The sequence below is a fragment of the Phyllostomus hastatus genome, unplaced genomic scaffold, assembly GCF_019186645.2.
Source record: "Phyllostomus hastatus isolate PE091 unplaced genomic scaffold, TTU_PhHast_1.1 phas_contig_80, whole genome shotgun sequence".
NCBI lineage: Eukaryota > Metazoa > Chordata > Mammalia > Chiroptera > Phyllostomidae > Phyllostomus > Phyllostomus hastatus.
In genome coordinates, this window is record NW_025333960.1 from 42,899,359 (window position 1) to 42,923,711 (window position 24,353).

General features: G+C 37.2%; 1 protein-coding gene across 1 annotated transcript in view; it reads left to right on the forward strand.

Moving 5' to 3' along the window:
• DCC (DCC netrin 1 receptor) overlaps positions 1 to 24,353 on the forward strand; it is a 668,131-nt gene that overhangs the window by 488,822 nt on the left and 154,956 nt on the right. The window contains exons 14-15 of the mRNA XM_045849638.1: positions 4,220 to 4,361; positions 12,121 to 12,231. Of these exons, the coding sequence (XP_045705594.1) occupies positions 4,220 to 4,361; positions 12,121 to 12,231 (253 nt within the window). The remainder of the gene's footprint in view (positions 1 to 4,219; positions 4,362 to 12,120; positions 12,232 to 24,353) is intronic.

Sequence of the window (24,353 nt, forward strand, 5' to 3'; positions counted from 1 at the left end):
CAATTTTAGTATGCTACCCAAATTTCTAAATTCACTTATCACAACAGATTGCGTATTTATGTTAGTGAAGTCAAAACATGCCAAGTCCTCAAGAATAATATATAACTGAAGGTAAAATAGAGATCTTTATAACATCTTACTGACATTTTATCAAATCCATACTGGTTGGTATCATCCAGTGTATAGGTTTACAAAAAAAGCAAATCAGTTTTTGGAAATTGTTCTCACAGAACAATTATAGAGTTACAAGAACAGAGTTATAAATTCTGTTATAAACACAACAGAGTTTAAAGTACTCTTTTATTAGTAAATTAATTCCCATTCCAATTTAAAATTCAATTAGATTTCAGATGATCAATAGAAATATTTACCAAGTGTGTTTACAAATGTCAAAGGTTAAATATTGTGCTGGTATTGTATAATTTTGATACCATTATTTATTCTAAATGATAGAATTAAAATTGCCCTTCCCGGCACTAACTAGAGCATTATCAATATGGATAGCCTTTGTTTCTATATTCTCCATGAATTGTCACTTATTGACACTGCCAGCAGGTCGAGTGAACATTTTTCTGAAAGTGGATTGTTTTTCCGATTGCCTCCTCCCAGTAAATGCGCCATCATCTACTGAGTTGCTAATGCCAGAAACCTTAGGAGTTGTTCTTAATGACTTTCCTCCTTTACACTTGACATTTGATAAATCACCAAGTCCTATCAAGTCTGCTTCCAAAAATATATATTACAGCTCGTCACTTGTTTGCATTTTTCTCATCTCAGCCTTACTCCTTGGCCTCTTTTTTACCACTCGTGCCTGAAGGTTCTATTGGCTACAGTAAGAAATGTGAACAGTATTCTACAGAGTAAATTGGTCAATAAATATTTATGGAAGAAAAGGCGTTTTAAACATGTTGCTAGGTAGCATAGCTCTCTCAGTGTTCCTTTTATATACAGAGGAAAACCAAAGTCAATACACAAATAACTAGGTCCATAGTCTGAGTGTTGTTACTGTAAATGGCTTTGCTTACTTCCTTCCTACCCATGTCCATTTCTGCCTTTCTTTACTCGCCCCCTCCCCATGCCCCATCTCCTAATCTCTTGATTTCTCACCTTCACCCCTTCCATTTCCCTTTTTTCCCTTTCATTCTTGAAGTATTTACAATTTATTGCATAATAATTATGCACCAGCTCTCTGATGAAATTTCCAAGCATATTCCCATTATCTCTTACAATCCACACCGCAATCCTTTGAGGTAGGTGCTCTCATTAGCTCATATTGCAGATGAGACAACGTGGGCTCAGAGAGCTTAAGTGGCTCATTTACTCGTAAGGAAGAGGGCTGATACGGGTGTGAGCGGTTAGACACTAGAGGCATGGGAATCAATTAGGTGTGGCAATATTTTGAGCAATGATTAATTAAGGTCTGACCTAGGACACTGGCAGAGGGACAGTAAATAAGGGGACAGATGGGGGATACAATGAAAAGGTTCTTTGAAGTGCTGATGGGCACTCTTTAATAAAAAATCCCTAGGGCCTCACGGAAAACGTATTTGATTCTTCAAGCAACTTTACAGGAGATTCAACAAGTCACCAGAAATTCAGAACAGAAAGAAGGGGCAGAGTCGAGAATTGATTTTCATTTTAATTTCATGATCCTTAGATTCCTGCTATGTTTCAAGCAAGGCATTCTTCTCTGCTGCTACAACCTTCCTTGGAATGGTGCTCAGCAATTCTGTCCTGGGGGAATGCTGTCCAGATAAAACCACTGAGAATTTTTTTAAAGGCTCTTTACCAAAGAAGCTGAATGTGTTGTGAGAGGAGTTTGTCTTCCCCTGCAGTTTACTCTAAAGAGAATGAGAAAAATGTCAGTGTGCAATCGGTTATGTGGAAATAAAAATAGAAGGTTGTGAAATGTGGTTTCTGAAAAAAGTTGAGGCATTGGGCTTTTCGGGGTTTTTTTTCTGTTTTCTTACTTACTATTCATATCCACCTAGAGTGAGGGAAAGATAAAGGGATAAATTAATGGGGGCCATGGAAAGGATAATACCACATCACCAAATTGGATGGGGCTATCTCAGAGCATGAGGAAACAAAAGCCAATGAGACTCTTTCTTTCCAATCAGTAAACCTGGCTGCTCTCCACCATGCTATTTGTACACTAATTTATTTTTTAATGGCAATCAAAATGGGGATGGAGGAACTTGGGGAGGCTCAGTTTTACAGTTTTTCTTTTTTTCCAAATCTGAAAAAAAAAGAAAGTGAAATTATTCTTTAATTCACTGCAACAGTGAGAAGGATTAATTTCTCCTTCTCAAGTAATAAAAAGGCCAAAAGTAAAGTCACAGCTACGAGAATTGATTTTTCAAAAGTCAAAGGTCATATGTTAAATACTTTTAATAAAAATCATTACCCAGCCTTCCCATGAAGACTAGGTCATATTACACGAATGTACCCATCACAGTGACAGCTTTCGGTGGATTGGTGAGGGAACAGGCAATGGGGCTGAGTTACTCAGGCCTGGCAGAACAGACCTTATATAGGAAAGAAATACATTAGACCATTAAATAAAAAACAGTAGCTGGACACTTTCGTTCAACTTCCAAAATCAATATGATTTGGGATATCCAGCCACATCATCTGCAGAAGAAGTTACACAGACAGAAAGTGAACACCAGGGTTTTTGCCATCTGCTGGTGTTTGCTCGAAATCAATGAGAAAGCATAAAAGATGCTAATCAGTTTAGCTGCTACCCACCTATGAGGATGAATAACATGACAGAATTACTTCCAAAAATGAATAATAACCACTGAGAGGGTTAACCTACTGGCATGTAGGATGTATAAATGATTCTTTTAATTAATTGCTGTAGTCACTGATATTAAGGTATTGGCTATGTGGGAATAATTTATGTAATCACTGGAAATCCCCAAATATGATGAATAAAAATTAATTATGTCAAAACTAAATATTTTTCATGTAATCATTAGTATAATTAAGTTCTTCAGCTTATAAAGTGATTATAGTCATTTGGTAGACATACTAAGCACAGCTATTCTCCCTTTTTAAGTACGTGCATTGAAATTTCGGTCACTTATAAGACAGATGAGCACTCACTCAGCGAAGCCATAGCAAAGGATTAACTAGAAACCATAGATTTTGCCTCTTTGTCTAAGATTTAATACCTCCATACATATTTTTATTTTCTATTCGAAATTAATTTTGATTTTTTATTTATTTTCTAATTATTTTATTGTTGTTCAAATACAGTTGTCTGCATTTACCCCTCAACACTATCCCCCACCCCAACCATCCCCACCGCCCTCCCCTGCTTCCACCCCCCACTTGGTTTTGTCCATGTGTCCTTTACAGTTGTTTCTGAAAACTCTTCCACCCTTCCCACCCCCAATTTTGACTTTTTATAAAACAAGCTTGTAGTCCTTAGAAAATGATGCCTTTTTAATTTGCCAAAAGCTACTTATGGGAAGGTCTACTGGATATAATAAAATCTAATTACTTAAATTCAGTTTTATTCCTTTCAAGAATATTTCGTACGAGAATTTAGGTGAGTAGAATGGCCAAGCAGACACTCTATGATTATTATAGTATTAAACGATAAAAAGAACATTAGACTCAACAGCTGGATAATCTTCTAGTGATGGTACAAGGTGACTTCTGGACATTCACTTGACTCTGTGCCTCAGTTTCCTCCTTTGTAAACCGCTCCATCATGATGATATCTGGTATGACTATCTTGAAGCGCTGAAAAATAAAAATGAGTAGTGGAATATAACTAGAAGGTATAAGTACTCATCAAGTCTTGTTTTCTTTTATAAAACAAAACTTGAAAGCAAAGAACATGTTATGCATGTGTACACGGGGGAGTAGTAGGGAGTGGGTGGGTCTGTGTGTATTTAAGGCTGTGGGTTCTTTGGGAGCCAGAGACAACATATCCTTATTTTATTCATTATGTCATCATTTTATATCCTTATATTAGTTTATCTCCTAAAGAACTTAGCCAGCCAAATGAATTGTGTATTTTTGTCAAAATTAGATGACTAGGAATACTGCCACACTATAAGAATGAATTTCATTTGGTTCTAAAGGGAAAAATCCCTATCGCTTCTTGCCCCGCTGCTTTACACTTGGGTTTCAGTCATTCTTTTACTCTGTCCTGTTTTTCATCCTTTCTCCAATGTTTTCATTTACACCTCTTACTTTACAGAGCATCAAAGTAAGCTGGCTGCCTCCTCCATCAGGAACACAGAATGGATTTATCACTGGCTACAAAATTCGACACAGAAAGACAACCCGCAGGGGAGAGATGGAAATGCTGGAGCCCAACAACCTCTGGTACCTGTTCACAGGTCAGTGTGCACATGGCGGGGCCTTGCGCATTTTCAGTGAATTAAATGCTTTAGGAATGAAATACGTTCTCACTTCAAGGGAGCATTCTTTTTATTTCCTGACAGGTGACATTTATTGGTCTGAACAAGAATACCTGTTATATTTTGAACATAGTATTTTCTATAATGCTTTCACGATATATTTTGTTTCTGGGTCATTATCTTAATAAATGCATCATAGATTTTTTTTATCCATATTAGTTTCTCAGCATTGCTGATTCAGCATAGCTCCTGTGGTCAAATCACTTTTAAATTGTAAACTAATAACTCTTAAAAGTCATCTAATCAAATGGTTCCAAGCTTAAGCCACTTTGGTCTCTGTTCTGCCATCTCCAGGGCTGACGATGGTGATGATGGAAAATGGGAAGAAGGGTAGCTTGGGGAATAAACAGAGAGAGCATTCAACATTTTATGAATATGAAAGCAAATTCACTTTCATAGCAATATTGGTGGAACTCATAGTACATCAAACTTCTCTATGAAAGCTGAACCCAGTTATCCTGCCAGGAAAGAAAAGAGGTCAGATCATGGCCACATATTATTGAGCTGACCACAGTTTAGAACAAATACAGAGCCTCTTTGACCTCATATGGTGTCTCTTGAGAGGCTTTGTGTCTCAGTCAATGGCTACATAACAAGTGTGAGCAGTTTCTCTCTTTTTTATCATTAGTCAAACTCCCCTGACAGGTTGGATTTTGTACCTACAGAGAGCTCCCTGGCATGCCAGAGCTTCTGGTGAGTGTGCAAACGTGGAATTCTCTCCTTGTCAATGAGCACGTGTGCGATGGTGGCTTGGTAAAGGGTGGCAGCAATGCTCAGGGCTTCATAGCCCTAAGAAGAGCATAAACTGGTGCCAGGGGCTTGAGAATAAAGTGACCAGCTGTGGCTCATGACAAGGATCAGTGGGTAAATTTGAGCAAAACTGGGATGCCACATGAACTATGTCTAGGACAACATCCACACTAAAACCCAGTTATTACATGTGAGAAAAACAGAAAGTAGCCCCTTTTTTATTCCTTTCTCTACAATAAGTCATCAGTAAATTTCCATGTGAAATCATAATGCAGGCTCACAACACACACACACACACACACACACACACACACACACACACATACACACACATTAAGCTAGTTTTCTGCCTGAGACTTGATAGAAATCTGCTTTTTTCCCCCTCAGGTTTTTGCCTTTTATGCCTATAAAAATTTAGCAAAATGGTGAGAGTGCTTTCAAGGTAGATTGCCAAAAGGCACATTATTTGTTTTATATCTAGACAAAATCTCCTAGGCAGGCGTTGTTGAATCTAAGCAAAAGTCATGGTACTTTACCATACCTTTATTTTTCTTAATTATATTTTCTGGATTATGCTCTTACAGTTGTTCTGATTTTTCCCATTTTGCGCCCCTCCACCTACACCCTCCACTCCCTCAGGCAACCCCTCACCATTGTTCATGTCCATGGGTCATGCATATAAGTTCTTTGGCCACTCCATTTCCTGTACTAGGCTTTACATCCCCATGGCTGCTCTGTAACTGCCTATTTGCACTTGTTAATCCCCTCACCTCCTCACCCATTCCCTCACACCCCCCTCCCACCTGGCAACCATCAAAATGCTCTCCACATCCATGATTCTGTCTCTGTTCTTCTTGTTGGCTTAGTTTATTTTTTAGATTCAATGTTTTATAGATACGTATTTTTGCCATTTTATTGTTCATAGCTTTGATCTTCTTTTTCTTAAATAAGTCCCTTCAACATTTCATATAATAATAGTTTGGTGATGATGAACTCCTTTAGTTTTCTTTTATCTGGGAAGCTCTCTATCTGCCCTTTGATTATAAAAGATAGCTTTGCTGGGTAGAGCAATCTTGGCTATAGGTCTCTGCTTTTCATAACTGAATATTTCTTGCTAATCTCTTTTATCCTGCAACTTTTCTTTTGAGAAATCAGCTGACAGTCTATGGGAACCCTCCTGTAAATAGCTAACTGCTTTTCTCTTGCTGCTTCTAAGATTTTCTCTTGGGATGGCCCTTTTGCATCCATCATAATTGGGACTCTGTGCTTCCTAGACTTGCATGTCTATTTCCTTCACCACATTAGGGAAGTTTTTTCTCATTATTTTTTTGAATAGATTTTTAATTTCTTGTTCTTTGCCTTCTCATTCTGATACCCCTATGATGCAAGTGTTGGACCTCTTGAAGTTGTCCCAGAGGCTGTTTACACTACCCTCATTTTTTTCTATTCTTTTTTCTTCTTGTTATTCTAATAGATTGTTTTTTATATCCTTATGTTCCAAATCATTAATTTGATCATTGGCTCTACCCACTCTACTATTGTTTCCCTGTAAATTGTTCTTTATTTCAATTAGTATATCCTTCATTTCTGACTGGATCTTTATTATGCTGCTGAGGTCCTCACTAAGTTCCTTGATCATCCTTATAACCAGTGTTTTGAACTCTGCATTTCATAGATTGCTTATCTCCATTTCATTTAGCTCTTTTTCTGGACTTCTAATCTGTTCTTTCATCTGGGACATGTTTCTTTGTCTACTTGTTTTGTCAGCCTCCCTGTGTTTGTGTCTATGTATTAGGTAGAGCTGCTTTGACTCTGTCTTGGTAGTGTGACCTAATGTTGTAGCTGTCTTGTAGGGTCCAGTGGCACAGCCTCCCCTACCACCCAAGCTGAGTAGTCAAGGTGGGCCCTTTGTGTACAAAGGGATGAGTACACCCTCCTCTTGCTGTTGAGCCTTGATTGCTGTTGGCAGATCAATGGGAGGCCGGTTAGGTGCAAGAACTGGCTATGACCACTTACCACAACCTTCTACCCTCCATGGAGGATCAGCTGTGCAGAGGCAGGGTGGTGGTGCTCTGATGTGATCTCTAGCTTTCCACTGAGTATGCTGGCCCTGGAGTTTCCTGGGTGGTTCAGGTCTAGGTCAGCCCCCACCAGTCTTTTGCCTGGAGCCACCCTGCCTGAGCTATAAAGCAATCTGAGATGGCTGCTACTTGTGGTGGGCTTGGAGATTCCAAGAAGAATCCAAGCTATGAATTTTGGCTGGCTGCTGCTAGTGCCAGGCCTGGGGCTCCCTGAGGCCATCTATTGCTTGTTTGAGAGAACTTAGGAAGTTGTGAAGCATGAGCCAAGACCAGCAATTCATATGGAAAAACAGCTTGTGTGGCCCCATTAGTGGGGTGGGGCAGAGTCTCTGGGGATCTCCAAGGCAGGTCAGACATGTTAGGCATGTTAATGGAGTTTCAGATATGACACTAGCTTGCAGGCTCTGTGGCTCTATGGAGGGAGGCATACTCTACCATAACTTCGAAAAGGTTTAACAAAAGACAAGATCTTATGCCTTTTCTCTAATGAAATTATGGAAAGAAGGTAAAAATAATTGAAGCTTAATGAGGTATGTGTCCTTTGTGATACTTAATAGAACATGTAATTTACTTTGAAAATCACCAAAATTTCAAAATCTTCCTGAGAAATTGTAGTATAATTCCTAAGATTATGTTAAACTAGAAGGAAAGACTCTAAGTATAACGTAATCAAAGCCTCATATTTTAGTAGATATGGGCACTTGAAGCCCTGAGATGTTTTTTAATCATTGTTTTTCTTTTTCAAATGAAAAAAATTAAAAAATAAAATAAAACTTCTTTTTATAAAGTAATTAACTAAAGAATAAGGATTCCAATAGAAAAACTAAGGAATGGATAGGCAATTTATAAAGCTATAAATAGTGAATAACCATGATAAAATGTTCCATCTTCTTAGTAGAGAAATGCACATTAAGACAAAACTGAGTTAGCATTTTTCTTTGATTAAAATAATAAAGACAAAAGTGAATGATGATACCTTGTTCTGGAAAGCATATAAAAAATACAAACTTTCATATGCAGCTTGTGGGACAGAAAATTTCTAGAATATTTCTGGAGGCCACATGCATATGTTATATATAGATGCACGTATGTACATGTGTGTGTATATTTATGAAGAATAAATATATGATCCAGGTTCCACTTCCAGGAGTTTATTCCAATTCTATAGCCATAAATTTTTTGCAAAGTTTTTAACTCTAAACATGTTTAACTCATTGCACTGTCACTTTAATAAAAAAGCAATAAAAATACCCTAAGCATCTAATTATAGGCAGTTAACTTGAAATTTCAGACATACTCACAGCATGGAATATTACACATCTATTGAAAATTATGTAATATAAGAATATTAAATTATATGTTAAATATTTAAGATATATTAAGTAATTCAGCTTTAAGTAAGTATACAAGCTCATATTTATAAACCAAAAAATATCATTATAAAATATTTAGAATAATATATGCCACAATATTAATAGTGATTGTTGCTAACTTTTGTAACAATAAAATATGTATTTGTAAGTATACATATAAAATAAAAAACAAGAAGTCAAAATTCTAGTGTCATCATAATTTTTACAACTTTTGATTACAAAAATTGAAGATTTCCTACCACTAAAGCTACTGTGTGTACACTGTGAACAGCTAAGATGTGAGTGGTCCAGAAAATCAATGTGGAATAGTAGCCACATGACCAAAAGAACTCACTGGTGTGAATTGTTTAGTATTTGTGCATTTTTTTTGGCAAATGAAATTTATCCCATCCAGCGCAGTATTATCAAATTAAGGTTTCTGACTGCCTAAATAGACACACTTAAAGGATTTTCTCTCTACAGAAGGTATAATCAGTTTAAAAAACAATTATATAAAGCAGCAATTACTAGCCTTTTCACTTTCAGAGATACTGCATTAGTCCTATGGCTGCCATAACAAATTACCACTAATGTGGTGGCTTAAAATAGCAGAGATTTACTCTTTCAATTCAGGGAGTCATAAATCCAGAACCAAACAGGGCTGGTCCCTTCTGGAGGCTCTGCGAGAGAGTCCATCCCATGCCTCTCTCCTAACCTCTGGTGGCTGCTGGCAATCCTTGCCATTCCTTGGCTGGTAGATGCATTGCTGAAACCTCTGCCTCCATCTTGGCTTACCTTCTCCGTGTATCTCTGTGTCCTCTCTTCTTCACTGGATATAGACCCATCATAAATCTAGGATGATTTCATCTGGAAATCTTGAACTCACTATCTCTGCCAGACCCTATTTCCAAGGAAGGTCACGTTCTGATGTATACATGAGTTTTAGGGGGGCACTATTCAACTCACCACAGACACTTTTTACTATTTTTTCCCTCAAGGACAGTATTTTGAGTTGCATGCTCTGATAAAGTTTATTAAAAAGAAATGATTTCATCCTACAATTTTATTCATCTAAATTTTATGTGACAGAACTTCAAATAAACATGAGGTAACTCATCACCACTCTGGTTTATTGACTTTAGAGAGAGAGAGAAAGAGGGAGAGAGAGAGAGAAAAAGAGAAAGAGTGAACATTGATGTGAGAAACATCAATCAGTTGTCTCTCATACGTGCCCTCACCAGGGATTGAACCAGCAATGTTTTGGTGCAGGGGATGGCTTTCCAATCAATTGAGCCACCAGGCCAGGGCTCAAAAATTTTTGTGTAAAAATATTGTGTGTAAGAAGATAATATATTTTAGTCAGGGTTCAACCTGAGAAACAGAACCATAACAGATACACTTTAAGAGATTTAGTTTAAGAAAGTGGCTTAAGTGGTTGTAATTGCTCGCCAGGCACTTCCAAACTCCACGGGGCAGGAAAAGCAGAATGGAGTTCTTGGGTGGAAGGGGCTGTCTATACATAAAAGTGTTTCTTCAGGGAAGCCTCAGCTCTCCCCTTAAGGCCTCTCACCTGATTGCATCTGGTCCACTCAGATTATGCAGGATAATATCCCTTACTTAAGACCGAATATGGATCTCAGTCACATCTGCAAAATACCTTCACAATACAGTGTTTGAACAGCCGGGGACTGTAGCTGAGACTAGTTGACACATAAAACCAACCATCACAGATGATTGTTCTAACCAGTAGTTGGAGATGGTATTGACATAATTGTTCATCTGTTCAAAAAAATAAAGTTAAATTTCTACTTAATGTAATAGAGAATACTCTTAATGGATGGGGACAATTCAGATAAGACCACTGTGAAGGGCATGAGCTGCAGTGAAGAGGTAGACATTTCTTCCCAAAGTTTTCTCCTAATTAGTTTTTTAATTTCTTGGAAGACCTCTGTAATCCCTCTACCACAGCATTAACAATGCTTATGAAAGGGTGTAAATATCGACAAACAGCAGATGAATGCCATCTTAACCAAATGACAAATCAAAGTGAGCATAAGCCTACATGAGGCATGACAAAGACCTTATGTTCAAACGTATGTGTTTGCCACCTTGCTGATGATGTTGGATATTGTAGTATATCATAATAATTTCTTCGTGTGGAGCACTCTGTTAGGGGATCTTTCAACAGTGTTTTATGTGTGTGCCTTCCATGTGTCAAGCACTGTAGTGGGCTCTGTGGATATACAATTAAAACATCAATGGAAGCAAAAACAGCAAAAGCACCAACACCATTCTGAGGCCATGCCTTCATGAAGCTTCAGTCTATTTTATAAAATCAGAAGCCCTTAAGAGGACAACATTTTGTGCTATAGACGCATTTGTATGGATGAATTAATCAAGTTGTCTTCTTTAATAGCACTACTTACTGAAGGCAATTGCCCCTTGACATTAAGAAGTCCATTCTAACCATCACTTAAAACACTACCTCCTCTTAGTAGTAAATTATAATTCTCCTCAATACCAAGGCTTATCCTCCTATGCAAAAAGCTACAAATATCTAATGTTATACATAATATAAGCATCATTTCTTCAGTAATGTATTTTCTTTATGAATTTTCCTTGGCACCAAATGTCCCATTTCAGAAAAAACAAAGAGGGATTATATTTTTATCTTTATCAGAGTAGCTCAACACCTTCAGATTTAAGAACTTGTCAATCTCAGTTGAGTCCTCAACATCTCTACAAAGTCACATGGTCTTTTGACAAGTGTCATTTGTTTTACAATAATTGATTGTGTTAATGAGCTACTTTGCAATTTAGCTAAAAGGAAATTTATTTATATTAAAAATGTACATATATCATACTAATAGTGCACAGGGCCCCTGTTATCTACCTGTACTCTCTGTGCACTCTAAAAACAGCCTGCAGTGTACAATGTTATATGTCCAAAATATCATAGAGATAGACTTGTGCCATGCTCTATGGGAACAATGCAAAACCAAGTATGCCTTGTGATGGTTTTGAGAAACTAAATCCCAAGTATTCTTTTCTGCTGAAGTGCAGTAGCTTTGGCTTCTTTTTCTTGGCCCAAAAACATAATCACTGACCTTGAATGGATGATGAAGACATAAATTTTTAGATTGGCGGTTCTTGATTTATAGGCAGGCCTCTTCCAGACTGTGAGGAAAAATGAAACTTGCTATTTCTGATTATTTCTTCATCGTTCATATTTTATGTTCTGCATCTGCCCTGAGGCTATTTGCAGGGATACATGTTTATAAACTGGAAAGAAATAAATGAGAATATATGAAAAATAATTTGATTTTTTGCTGTAATATGCCTGACCTTTTGGCCAAAATAGCAATAATTACCACAACAATCACAAACAACATAAAGCAAGTCTACTGTTATTAAAATTTAACTAAAACTTTTGTAACTCAAGCTAGAAATACTGTTATTCACTATTCTTTTTCTTTGTGGAAAACTCTTTCATAGGACTGGAGAAAGGAAGTCAGTACAGTTTTCAAGTGTCAGCCATGACAGTCAATGGCACTGGACCACCTTCCAACTGGTACACAGCGGAGACCCCAGAGAATGATCTCGATGGTGAGCCCTTTCCCCAACCATTATCACTCTGACTTCTATCTTATTTGCTTCTTCAGCTTCAAAGCCTCCCTTAAGAAAACGTTGATGAACTTCATCTTTGGTGATATTTATTTTTCTGATATCTGTAGATGCAAAAGAGAACAAAACCAAAAACTACTTAATGAGTATAGGGTCTTCAACAATACCCTGTAAATATAAATTAATTATGCATTATTATAGTCCTCATAAGTCACTTTTTTCAAGATAATTTGACATTATCTTTTTCTATTGATTTTATTTTGAATAATTGACCTTAAATATTTTTGTTACAGGAACTGCTATAATTTCTGATAACAATCATGAAATATACTTATTTTACATAGTTTCTTTTGCTTTTTAATGATGCTTCTGCAAAACAGAAATTTGTAGTTTTGATTTGTTTATGTTATGGCTATTAATATCTACTTTTTAAAATTTTTATTTATTGATTTTTAAAGAGACACAGAAAAACATTGACTGTTTCATTCAATTTACTGATGTGTTCATTGGTTGATTATTGTATGTGCCCTGACTAGGGATCGAACCTGCAACCTTGGCATATGGGGACAATGCTCTAACCAACTGAGCTACCTGGCCATGGCTTTATTTTTTTATATAAAGGTCGATCTGCCTTATTTACTTAATTGATAGTTATTGAGATTTGTATAACAGTCATATATTAATAAATTAAATATAAGTAAATTTTTCAAAATTAGCAGATGAGAAATGTTTTATGAAACAAAAATATCACAACTAAATAAAAACAAAAATCAAAAGAAAGGGCTAATGGAAACAACAGAAAAAAATCTAAGTAATAAAACAGTAATATGCCATAGAGATTTAGACTTACAAATGAAAGAGATAGGAATTCATGAAAATAAAAGGTACTTGATTTAAAAAGTTATGATCTGAAAACTTAAAGTTAAGTGATAAAAATCAGGACCAAGAAAAATGGCTGAAAGAATGAACACATGTGTATTGAAAATGTGATGGACAAGGTGACTGCCTAAGTCACTGACAACGAAATTCCCATTTTACTCATTATTTGACCTGAAAGTATCCAAGTTACTGGATGGTAAGAATTCTATATTCCTTTCTTTTTCTATCCTCTTTCTCTCTTCCTCCTTCCCTCTTCATTTTTATTCTTGTTCTGGTGTATCTTCTTTTTTAATATATAATCTTTATTTTATTTTTCCATTACCATTTAGTCCCCTTATACCCTCCTACTCTCACCCAGCAATCACCAGCCTGTTGTCCATGGCCATGAGTCCTTTTTCTCTTTTGCTCAATCTCTTCACCCCCTAATCTACCCCTCCCCAGGTTCTTCTTTCATCTCTCTTCTCAAGGCTATCTTCTCTTCCTCTTCTTCAAACTCTTCTTTCTGGCTTTTCTCTTCCACGATCTTTCCCCTCTTCTCTTTCTAAATAATTTGCCCTCATTATGATTTTAGTATAGTGACTGATTAGGTTTTACAAAATAATAATGATGGCAGTAAAACAATCAACAAAGGCTGTTCCCACAGTAAGGATGATTGCTGTCATGTGACAGCACATTCATTCAAAGAATGTTGATAGAAAATTTACTAACCATTAGGCATGAAGCTTTCCTCTGAGAATATAGTAATAAATAAGAAAGACATGATCCTTTTCTTGTACATCTTAGAATGTAGCAAAGAAAGACAAACATTCTAAGTGAAGTGCTAGGAAACTGCCATTTTGTAGGTCAGCTCTGGTGATGTTTGCTGTGTCTTATCTATCAACATAGGACGGATAGCTAGGTAGATAGGCAAATAAATAGACATATTGAAGATTTGCCTTTAAACTAAGACTTGAAGGATGAACAGGAAATAGCTATGCCAAGTGTGCATTAGAAATTGAGAGAGGAAGAGTAGAGAGCAAGGTAAATGCATGCCAAGACAGACCATGGCACTTTTGGGGGCTTGAAAAATAGACCATCAAGATCAAAACACAGAGATGACATGTGACAGGGTTGTCAGATACCCAGGTTGTAAAGCTGTCATGACCAAATGAGGACTTTGAAATTTGTCCTATGAATGTCATTAAAGCAATAATATGCTTTATCTTAATCAAGTCATTAATGAATTTCTTAAAATAGCAACTTAATCATGTATGGATTTTGAAGAGATTATTACTCTGGCAGAAACATTTGAAAAATGCATTAGAAGTAGGCAAGCATAGGCCACCCCAGTTAGGGCATACTTGAGGTGACATTACATTTTATGGAAATGTTATTTCCATAAAATGCCCTGAAGATGTTATTTAAGCTACACGAGTACCTAATTTCCCTATTTTACTTGAGAAGTAACTTTTAAAGTTTATACACTTATTCTTTAACTTGTCTTAGAAAATACAAATTGAGGAGTTGTGGAGCTACACAATTGCACTTCCCTTCACTGAAGTTTAGAGAACATTAATGTATGTATATTTATGCACATACATTAGTTTATGTGTTTATTTACTCACACTGTGTTTCTTCTTGAAAGTCTATAAAATAGGCATTTTTTTAAGTATTAGAAGTACAGCAATAAGACACTTACGGCTAAGATGGAGGCATAGGTAGACACACTGTGCCTCCTCGCACAACCAAGATAGGGACAACAACAATTTAGAAACAGAATAACAACCAGAACTGATAGGAAATTGACCTGAATGGAAGTCAGACGACCAAGAAGTTAAAATAGACACGTTCATCCAGACTGGTAGGAGGAGCAGAGTTGGGCAGCCGGGCGTGGGTCAGGGTGCAGAGAACAGACACCATTGGGACTGTAAGGCATCTGGGATACACAGGACCGCAGTGGGTGGACCCTGAGCACACAAGCAGCAGCTGGCAGACCCCAATTGAGGGGTGGCAACCAGCAGACCCAGCAAGGCAGCAATTGTGAAGCAAGGCACTGCATACAACCCAGGATCACAGTGCTGGGAAATAGAGCCTTGGGGCACTGATTGATAACACCTGTGGGGGTTGAGGTGCAGGGAGAGACTCCCAGCCTCACAGGAGAGGTCCTTAGAAAGTCCCATGGCATGCACAAGCCCACCCACACAGGAATTGGCACCAGAGGGACCCAGTTTGCTCAGGGGAAGCAGCAGAAGGGACTGAGATCGGACTGTGAGCAGAGCAAGCGCCATTGTCCCCTCTTGGACCCCGCCCCCACATATAGCACCACAACCCAGAGACTGGGGTGTCCCGCCCTGGTGAACACCTAAGGCTCCACCCCTCATACATAACAGGCGAGACCACACCAAAGGGGAAAAAAAAGAGATGGCTCAAACAGAATTGAAAGCCTTGCAATCAATACTTTTAAGTGACCGAGAGATAGCCAGCATATCAAATGCACAGTTCAAAGCACTGGTGATCAGGATGCTCACAGAATTGGTTGATTCTAATCGCAAATTAGATGAAAAAATGAAGGCTACAATAAGTGATATGAAGAAAAATGCACAGGGGACCAATAGTGGTGAAATGAAAGCAGGCTCTCACATCAATCGAGTGGACCAGAAAGAAGAAAAAACATACAACCAGAAAAGAATAAAGAAATAAGAATTTAAAAAAATGAGGAGAGGCTTAGGAACCTCCAGGACATCTTTAAACATTCCAACATCTGAATTATAGGGGTACCAGAAGGAAAAGAGGAAGAGCAATAAGTGGAAAACTTAGATGAACAAATAATAAAGGAGAACTTCCCCATTCTGGCAAAGGAAATAGACTTCCAGGAAGTCCAGGAAGCTCAGAGAGTCCCAAAGAAGTTGGACCCAAGAAGGAACACACCAAGGCACATCATAATTACATTAGCCAAGGTAAAAATGAAGGAGAGAATCCTAGAAGCAGCAAGAGATAAGGAGACAGTAACCTACAAAGGAGTTCCCATCAGACTGTCAGTTGATTTCTTAAAAGAGACCTTACAGGCAAGAAGGGGCTGGAAAGAAGTATTCCACGCCATGAAAGGCAAGGAACTACATCCCAGATTGCTCTATCCAGCAAAGCTTTTATTTACAATGGAAGGGCAGATCAAGTGCTTCCCAGATAAGGTCAAGTTAAAGCAGTTCATCATCACCAAACCCTTATTTTATGAAATGTTAAAGGGACTTATCTAAGAAAAAAAAGATTAAAAAAACATGTATAGTAAAATGACAACTAACTTACAATTATTAATAACCATACCTAAAACAAAAACAAAAAGAAACTAAGCAAACAGCTAGAACAGGAACAGAACCACAGAAATGGAGATCACATGGAGGGTTAGCAACAGGGGAGTGGGAGGAGGAGAGAGGGGGAAAAGCTACAGAGAAGAAGTAGCATAGATGATGGGTAGAAAATAGGGGGAGGGCAAGAATAGTATGGGAAATGTAGAAGCTAAAGAACTTATGACACATGGACATGAACTAAAGGGGGGGATGTGGGTGGAAGAAGGTGTGCAGGGTGGAGGGGGATGAAGGGGAGGAAATGGGACAACTATAATAGCATAATCAATAAAATATATTTTTAAAAAAATTTTTAGAAGTACAGCAATAAATAAAATCCCTACTCTTAAGAAGTATACAAAGTATTGAGACAGAGATAGTAATAAATGCTCTAAAGAAAAATCAAGCATGTTTGAGGGAATAGCAAATGGTTAGTGGGTACTGTTCTGTAGAGGAGGTTGAGGAGGTCTCTCAGGTTAGTTAAAACACATGCACAGACCTTAAGGCAGTGAGGGAGGGGGACAGCATGGTGAACAGGTCAGACAGCTGCCCTCCAGGCAGAACAAACATCCTGAGATTTAGCCCCATTGGTGGGTGTAGCAGGGCAGGGAGGCCAGGATAGCTGGGCCTAAGCCATGAGGATGTGCATTGTCTTACCTAAGGAATAAAAAGATAGGATAAGCTAAACAAATGCCTTCTTTTTCTATTCTTGAAACAACTTTTAAAGATTATATATTTGTGATTTACCTTCCCATTCACCCTTATGGGGTACCCATTATTAGCCTCACTTTTAAAAAAGAGGAACTTAAGCTAAAGAAATTTAACCACATCACGTCAGTTAACTGTGGAGCTGAAACTCAAGGCCACGTTTTGCAAATGAATGTCCAGCTCAAGTTATCAGAGAAAAGCCTACATTAATGTTCCAGAACTGACCCTGTGGCAATGAGAGACAGTGATGCAAGGGAACAGATTCTAAGAAATGAGGTCATATCATTTACCCAAACTGAGGGCCCATATCTCTTGCTGGAAGGAGTGGAAATAAATGAGGCAGAGGTGCTGAAGGTCCCATAAAATACCCAGGATGAATGGGGCTCCCCACTTGACAGATGTGCTCTTCCTCCTCACTCGACTGCCTCACAGTCTCAGTGAAACTGAAATGTGGTATATCGCAGCTCCTTGCATGGTGCAGACCTTTTCCTTAACTGCATGCTTTTCATGTCCATATGATCTTAATGTAATCCAATTCACACATCTGTGCTGATCAGGAATCTCTATGCCACGCTCAGGAGTAAGTAGACAGTGCTGCTTAATTGGATTTGTTGGAACGTTTCCCTGCTAGTAGCTTGATCATGCCCCTCTGCTGCATGTAGCATTCCTCCTTAACCTTTTCCTTATTTTAGAAGTGGTGCAGTTATTATTAAATATAATTAAGGACTTTGAGTGTGCCAAGCAGTGGGGGTACAGATGTGAAAGACGAGGGAACAGCTCCCTTGAGGGATGAACAGAGAATGGCTGCACTGGTCGAAAGGACTTCATGAAAGCAAATAATACCGTATTTTGCCATGTATATTGTGTACTTTCTTGCCCAAATTTTTGAGGGAAAAATAAGGATGTACATCATACACAGGTAATGCTAATTCTGTATCTATAAAAATGTTTTTAATTCTTTTATTTATGCTTATGTGTTAAAAGTATAACTCTAGAACGCAATAATGATACCCACATGCAAAACGATACCCTGGGATATGATCATCAGTTGTGTTTCTAAATACAAATAAGTAAATAAAGGAATTAAAAGGTTAAAACAAAAGTTTTTTTCCTGAAAGTTTGGGCCGAAACTGTGGGTGCACACGATATGCAGGAGTGCATTATACATGGCCAAATACGGTACTTCAACTAGAAGCTCCAGGGAAGGGGGCTGACTACGATTATAGGGAAAGTGTGTGAGAAAGCATGGTAGATATTCTTGTAAAAGAATGCCTTTTGGAAAATTATTTCTGCCACTGTTGGTTTAAATTGCATCCTCATTCTTCCAAATGTTATTCATTTATCAGTCAATTATCTTAACATGTTTCCCCACATTTCAAATATTGCCTCTTTTCTCAATCTTCCACTTCTTCATTTGGATGATGGTTGCTTAGGCCATTCTGTCATTGTCCCCAAGGTACACATTAGCCATTTAAAAACATAAATAACAATTAGTAAAAGAAAGCTAGTGGAGTTGATATTTCTTCCACATAATGCTGTTATGGATTATGATGATTTGAGATTGTTCGCCCTTAAAACATAATGGAAACTAATAACCACTTCAGGGCATTTAAGTATATGATTGTGGGAAAAATGTATTTCACTTGCCTTGTAAAGCCGTGATTTGCTTGCTGTAAGAAATGAATAGGACCAAACATATTTGGTCCTAAAGCCGTCTCAGTGTAGTGACTCATGATCTCTTTGCACTGAGATACTCCCCTAAAATGATTTAAGTTTCTCTTCCTCTCTTCTGTTTTTCTTACTTTCATATTTACATTATTCAAATATTAAAAGGGATAACTCTTGATGGGAATTAATAATATTTGGACAAATGTACAACTTCAGAAGCGGTCACAAGTAGCTCCAAAAGAAAGCTAAGCCTGATGGCTTGAGATAGCTAGCTAGCTAGCTAGTTAGCTATAGAGATGTATAGATAGATACATTGTAGTAAGAAGATTTTTAAGATGATATTCACCTCATCTCATTTAAACTTATTCATGTATATGTTTAAATCATAAAGTTATATATAAATGAGTTCTAAGGGTTTCACAGCTAATGTTAAAAGGCTTTGAATTCTAAGCATTCCAAAGTCAGAAATGTTGATATTAGTCTTGCTTGAATTTTCTTAAATTGTGGATATGGAGGAGGTTTTGAAAATCAACTAAACGGGAAGCATTCTTTGCTGTAGCCAAAGAAATCTCCGTTGGAAGGGAGCTGCTGGCGTTAGCCCTCTCCAGGTGCATTGCACTGCATAACTTTTCTCACATTGCTTTGGGGTCTGCTGATGAACTCAAGGGTGTGACCTACTCCTTAGGTGGTGACCTGAGCCCTGCATGTCACCTAAACAGACTCAGTAGTGTGAGCTGAGGGCCCAGAGCAATTCTGTCCCCTGAGGCTCCCTTCCTCTTCCATTCTCTGCTTGGTTTCAGCCATTGAAAATCAACAGTGACTTAGAGAAATACTCCTATTCCTCATGGATTGCCCTCTAATTAGGATGTTTTGTTAAATTAATTATAGAACAAACCTCACTGTTTGTTCAGGTTTGCCTGAAAGCATGTTTATTATAACTAGCAGCTGGGAAGTTTTAAAATATTTATTTTGTGCCTCAAAACTTTAGCTTAAAAAGAAGACAAGATTGTTAGAATTCCCCGAAGTTCATGTGTAAATGTCTTGCATAAAGATCTGAATGAATTTGTGGTGAAGTTCGGGGAGGTACCCTGAAGAACAGTGATTTTCAACTGGTGTGCCAAAAGAATTTTTAAAACATGCAGTACCTGACCATTCAGTCAGGGGCACTGACCTCTTTTCCCTTAGATTGTCAAATTAGAAAATAACAGCAGCCAATACAACAATAGCCACCCAGTGTGAATGAATCAAAATTATACCTATTATACCTATTTTTTTGTCAGGTCAACAAAAAATATATATTTTTTGGTGTGCTACCAAATTTTAATAATTCTTTTCCGTGTGCCATGAGATGAAAATGGTTGAAAACCTGCTCTGGGAAACAGCTGGGGGACTCATTGTGCTCCTTTCATTGTCTTTTCTAATTTTGAAGTGAGCAGGTAGAAATTTCTATAAACATCGATCATACTGTAATTTGAAATTAAACTTCTACCCTAAAATGGAGGAGCTTAGCTAGCAAAAAATTAGCAATGCAGAGACTCCTGAAAATACAAATGGGATGTAGCAAAAATTGTGAACCTAGGACCAATCTCTAATTTCCTGCCCCAGGAAAACAGATATTAGCCTTATTAGCCTGACCAGGTAATTGTTGAATGGAAAGAGATTATTGCAAATTCATTTGGTTTAAGAAGTGAATCATGAAAAAACTCATGCATCTTAAAACTTGCACAATATAAAATATTTGCCAAGAACATGGCTTTGAGAAGAAATGCATAAAGAAGGAATATTACATCTAAAACTCTCATACTCATTCAAAAATAGATTATGAAAAATGGAAATTTTCTTGGCAGAAGAATGAGAAATGAGAAAAGTAAATTTTTCACTGCTTGAAAGCAATTGAAGAACAGAAAAAAGAAAGAAGAAAAAAGAGAGAAGGAGGGGGGAGGGAGGGAGAGAGGGAGGGAAGGAAGGAAGGAAGGAAGGAAGGAAGGAAGGACGGAAGGAAGGAAGGAAGGAAAGTGAAGAAGAGAGGGAGGAAAGGAAAATGTATGAGTCATGGTAGGATGCATAATGGCCCTCAAATGTCCATGTCCTTTAATATGTTTCTTTACATGACAAAAGAGATTTTGCAGGTGTGATTAAGGATTGCGAGAGAGGGGCTTCTCCTGTATTATCCAGGTGGGCCCGATGTACCCCCAAAAGTCCTTATGAGAGGGGGGCAGGAAGATCAGCGTGACAGGAAGCGATGTGACAAGAGAACGGAGTTTGGGGAATCTCTGGACAAGGCTGGAAGAAGCAAGGCAACACATCATCTCTAAAGCATCAGGAAGGAACGTGGCCCAGCTGACACCTTGATTTGAGCTCACTGAAACTGATCCTGGAGTGTTGACTTCCAGGAACGTAACAGAATAAATGTGTGCCATTTTAATCCACAAAGCATGGCAGCAATAGGAACCTAATACAGTTGCCAGAAGAAATATTTTTGGTTGTCCTTAGTCATTGACAAAGATAAGTAAGTATAGTCGTACCTAAATAAAGGTTTGCATAAAATAAATAAACCAGTCAGTTTGTGTTTTAGTGTTATATTAGCATCATTTTGAACCCAAAAGTTATTAAAATAAAGAGCACTAAACTTGAAATTAAGAAGTAGGTCAAGAAAAGGGTAAAATAGTACTATAGAGAGTCTTAAAAATTCAGAACTTCACACCCTGAACATTTAATGAAAGTTTAATTTGAGCCACAGTGAAAGATAAACAGTTCTATAATGATATATTTAACTACTAACTTTTAGCAAAAAATAAGCTGAAGCCCAAAATTTTTAGTGGTTCGACAGAAGATAAACCCATGTCAAATTGTGTATCCAGCCAACAATTGCTTTAAAAAAACATTTTAAAAAGGAAAATATGTATTTTCTAAATCATTGGAGAGATAAAAATAAATGAATCTTTACATAGCAAAGTACAGCAAATAATTAGAAGGGGAAAGTGAAAAATCCTTCTAGAGGGGAGAAATTCTAAATTGTACAAAATGAAATATACCTCTCTTCTTAAGAGAGAGACTTTCAGATGTTGTTGAAAGCAAAATTAAAGTATACCTTTTTAAGACACCGGAAAAAAAAAACTACACAAATGAAAACTAGGCAAAGATCTTTATGACCACATTGACAAAAGTACCATAACGTTTGAATACACAATAGGCCTGTGGCATGAGGGGAGCCAGTGCAATGGCCCAGCAGCCGTTTCATCGTGAAACCGAAGAATTAAGCCCCTTATTCTCAATCAGATAAAATTCATCGTACGTATAGGGACTGTGGCAGGCAAAGCCAAAACTGATTTTTGAAAGCAACATAAAATGTGCTCTTGTCCTTGAGCAAGAGGTACAAGCAAATCTCAGAGTTCCACTGTACAAGGAATGGTACAAATCATTTATACTTGGATAAGTGTTCAAAGAAGTTTCAAGTCCTTTTCTTAGCCCAAGCACACTTTTTAATGTGCTCGTAAAATGTGCGATCCTCTTATGACTTGCTTGACTTTTTCTAGATAGACTTGGTGGATAAGATTGTGGCCTCCGAAATCATCATAACTAGGCTTCAGTCCTCCTCCACTTATTGAATACTCTTGAGCAATGTATCTTTGTGAAAGTAAACTATGACAACGACCCAGTAGTACTCAACAGTGCTTCTGCTATACATTGAACACTCAACAAATGCTTATTGTTCTTGCTGGTTTTGATAAATGACATTCAGACTTTGACAGCAATATGAAATACTGATACTATTGGTCTTATGAAGCTAATTCTCATTCACGATGATAAAATGTTGTTGTCTGCATTAAGGAAATAGCTGCATTCCTTCCTGATACAAAACCAGGGCCTACATTCGGTGCATCTTAACATCCCCCTATCTAATTAAGATACAATATAAAGGGGCATTGTCATGTAATTATCAATAGATGCAAGAAGGCAAATAGGCAGCCATTACCATTTTTTTAAAAAACTCATATGAACATGGGAATAATAGGAAGCTTTCAAAGTGTTATTGCTTTTGTAAGAAACTAAAAGCACACATACACTGAAGGGTAAAATACTAAACACATTGCTTTAAGGTCCAAACAAGCCAGGGGGCTTTCTTCTATTTGTTATTCAGTAGTGTGGAAGTTTAGGGAGAAAAAAACATAAAAAACCGTAACATTTTATTACATAAGGGATGTTATTTTTATAAATGTTGAGATTACATTTGGAAATTCCAAGATCAACATTAAAAACCTATTAGCATATGCACCAATAAGAAAATTTAATAATATGATCTATATATTCTTATACTAGCAATAATTAGTTAATTCGTTCAAACATTACAAAGAAAGTAATTCATGTGTACAGCAAACTGAAGTATAATATCTAAGAGTAAGTTTAACAATCTGTAAACACATGTATAAGAAAATGACGTTTTATTAAAAGACATGAATCAAAGAGAGTTATATATTGTCCTTCATGCAGAATTTTACCATTATATGAAGTTAGCTTTTCCAAGTTAATGATTAATTTAATACATTTCTAATCAGAATGAACTTCATATGGAAGAATCAATGTGAATTAATCCCGAGAAATTTTGAACAAGTAAAACACACATTAACACTTACTATAAGTCCTGATTTAAAATCAATGTAGTGTTGTCTGCCATAGAAACAGACAGGGAGAGCAGCATAACAGAATGTAGAGGACAGAAATATTATTGCTATAACTGAGAAAAAAGTACAGGTGGCAGTTTAACTAGCAGATCATTCAATAAATGGTGTTAGGACTATTACCACTACTTATGGTAGAAAAATAAAGATTTCCTTCTCTTACACCAAACTAGTTTTATTAGACCATGCTTTATGTGACTCCAACGTCTCTATGCTTTGCATGGGCTTGTCACAGAGTAGATGCTCAATTAATATTGACCAAATAGGCAACTATGTCAGCACTCATAGCCAGGTATTAGCTATGTTAAACTCATACAACTTACATGGTTGGATTCTTCACTGATGTCCATTCTGGTGGTCAAAAGAAAAAAAAATGCCGATAAAGAAGAGCTAGAAAAATCCTTTGCTCTCTTTGTTATATGTATATACTTTTAAGTGCATTATCTTTTTCTCGTGTAAGCTATTAATTGAAAACACAAGCATTCTAAAGATCAACTTGGCATAAGATTTTAGAGATATTATTTTTAAGCACAAACAAATAGGTCTGTAGTTTTGAGAGAATAGGGTTTTAACTCCGTTACAGGAGAACAAACCTGAAACCTCATGGAAATACATCATTTGGAAAGCACTGAGACCCTATCCCCCACACCTCCTCCATCATAGGGTTTATTGTTCAAATGGCCCAAATCTGGAGGTTATTGAGTATGAAATTTATGGTAGAAAGAGACAAGATTCTAGTGAGATTTTATGTTTTAAGTTGGTCTTCTTGAACTATAAATTGAGAGAACAAATCTCCCAGATATTGATGGCTCTGGTTCCACAGCTGCTCTTAGAAAGATACATCGTGTCT